We start from the raw sequence: 2,298 nt of genomic DNA on the forward strand, positions 1-2,298 counted from the left end.
TAGTAGTAGTAGTAGTAGTAGTAGTAGTAGTAGTAACAGTAGCTCATTCATTGGCTGCCTGCCGTGTGCCAGGCACTTTAAATACGTTTTCTCTATTCTCACATAGCCCTGAAAAAGTAGATATTAGTCCCATTTTTCACTTGAGGAAACTGAAGCTCAGTTTAAATGCCTTGTAGGGGAGATTTTGTCACGATTTAAAACCCATGTGCATCTGACCGCAGACCTTCATCACCTTCAATGATGCTTCTTCCCCATGTTTTCGTTTTTCTTCAGTGGAGCAAATATCCAGATACAGAATGATAGAGGCCTCTGAAGAGGGCCTGATCAATAGCACCCCTTTTTCCAAACCCAAGATCTGAACAAACTGAGAAATAAACCAAAGTAATAGCAGATAGCTTGAGACTTTAGGGAAGATAGTTGAGGCAGAGGGAAGAGTCGGTGCAAAGGCCCTGAGTCAAGAGAAAGTCTGATACCGCTAGAACAGAAAAAGTCCCGGGTGCGTAGAGAATCGTGGCTGAGGAGTAAAATGTGTGTGTTGAAGTTGGAGACGCAGGCAGGAGCCAGGTCACTGCGTTTCTTAAAAGGATTAAATAGATCCAAAGCATTCATTACAGTGCCTGGGACATAGTAAGTACCCCGTAAGTGTGAACAGCTGTGGTTATTATCATGATTATTAGTGAACTTTGATCTAATAAAATACTTGTGCTTTTTCTGGTGAGGAGAAATAGAAGGTACAACCCAGAAACCTTAGGGGATACAGTACTGATAACATTTGGTGGGACTTCTTCCCAGGTGCTGGTGTGTCATCAGGAGGTACGTAATGTTTGGTGATATCGTGTGATGTTAGCAGCTATTGATGCACGGTGCCTAGACCCATTAATTCACCAAAGGGTGCGAAATGGAGGTATTCTCATTTTCCATCTCCCTAGCTAAAATACTCATATACAGAAAAATTTCATCTTTTCTTGCATCTGCCAGTGGTAACCAACTCCTAAAGTCTCCTAAGAAACTCATTAATTAAACAAATGGGATGTGTTATAGCATTCACGAAACTGGAGGCCATCACTCACCATCAGCACGGCTTCCCACGAGACGGCCTTCGGTGCCGCACAGGCGGTGTATGGTTCCTGTCCCATAGAGTTCTGTTCATGTTCTAGCTTTGACTTTATGGCTGCCCGTGATGACATGGTTCGGAAAACATTTGCCTCGGGGTTAAATACGAATGTGAGAGGTACTGTTTCCTGTGCCTGCTGACCTCAGGGTTTCTTTCGTCCGCAGATGGAGCTTTCTGCCCTCCAGTCCATGGTGGCCGTGCAGGAGGGCGAGCTGCAGGTGCAGGCCGCCGACATGGAGTCCCTGACCAGGAGCGTGCAGATTAAAGAAGACCTCATAAAGGTCCTTGAACCTTTTTAAAGACCGCTGGTCATAATCACAGCTCAGAGTACCCGTAGGGCATCTACAAACGACGTTTGGATGCTCCGAGTCCCTGGCCAGTGCCCGCTTCTTTCATATACTGTTGGTTTCCGTCTCTGGGGGGGACCGCGTTCTCTGTGACTCGTATCAGAGTTGCTACGATTTCATAAAGACCTTCCCATGGCTTACCATGTCCCACTTGACTGTAGAGGAGACTTTTAGGAGCACTTTGCTCCTTTGCTGAATAGGATTTTTATTACTGTTTTTACCACTATTCTTGTTTTCTGACTTCTAGGACCTGCAAATGCAGCTGCTTGATCCTGAAGACATACCAGCTGTGGAACGCCTGACCCAGGAAGTCTTACTTCTTCGGGAGAAAGTCGCTTCAGTAGAATCACAGGGTCAGGAAGCTTCCGGAAACCGAAGGCAACAAGTAAGTTTATAGACTATAAGCCTGCTTTCTACTGGGAAATAAGCCGTGGAAAAGCTGTCGATCTCAGTGCCCTAGGAGGCGTCTGTTGACAGGATTTCAGAGCGAATCTGTGCTCTGAAGTTTCCTGCCTCGGCCAGTGGCAGCCGCAGAGCTTCCTGTCTTACATTTGTGATTCTGAAGGGAGAAGCCATTCGTTTTGGACACGCACTGTCAGTCATCCCTCGTTCTTATCTAGAAGTCACCTCTCTCTCAGCTGAATCCTTCTCATCCATCTGCATGTAACCATGTCCACACCTCTCCCGATTAAAAAAAAAAGAACTGGAAAAGCCCCGCTGCCCCATCCCCAAATTCTCATGTGGCTACTACCCCATGTCTAACGTTTTTTTAGTGCCAAACTTTTCAGTAAGACCCACTTGCCTGCACTCCCTGCCTCCACCATCACCACTTTCACT

General features: G+C 46.3%; 1 protein-coding gene across 1 annotated transcript in view; it reads left to right on the plus strand.

Moving 5' to 3' along the window:
* The window catches only part of PDE4DIP (phosphodiesterase 4D interacting protein), a 225,947-nt gene that overhangs the window by 160,404 nt on the left and 63,245 nt on the right, over positions 1 to 2,298 (plus strand). The window contains exons 20-21 of the mRNA XM_019655807.1: positions 1,279 to 1,395; positions 1,709 to 1,850. Of these exons, the coding sequence (XP_019511352.1) occupies positions 1,279 to 1,395; positions 1,709 to 1,850 (259 nt within the window). The remainder of the gene's footprint in view (positions 1 to 1,278; positions 1,396 to 1,708; positions 1,851 to 2,298) is intronic.

Source organism: Hipposideros armiger, unplaced genomic scaffold, assembly GCF_001890085.2.
Source record: "Hipposideros armiger isolate ML-2016 unplaced genomic scaffold, ASM189008v1 scaffold_247, whole genome shotgun sequence".
Lineage (NCBI taxonomy): Eukaryota > Metazoa > Chordata > Mammalia > Chiroptera > Hipposideridae > Hipposideros > Hipposideros armiger.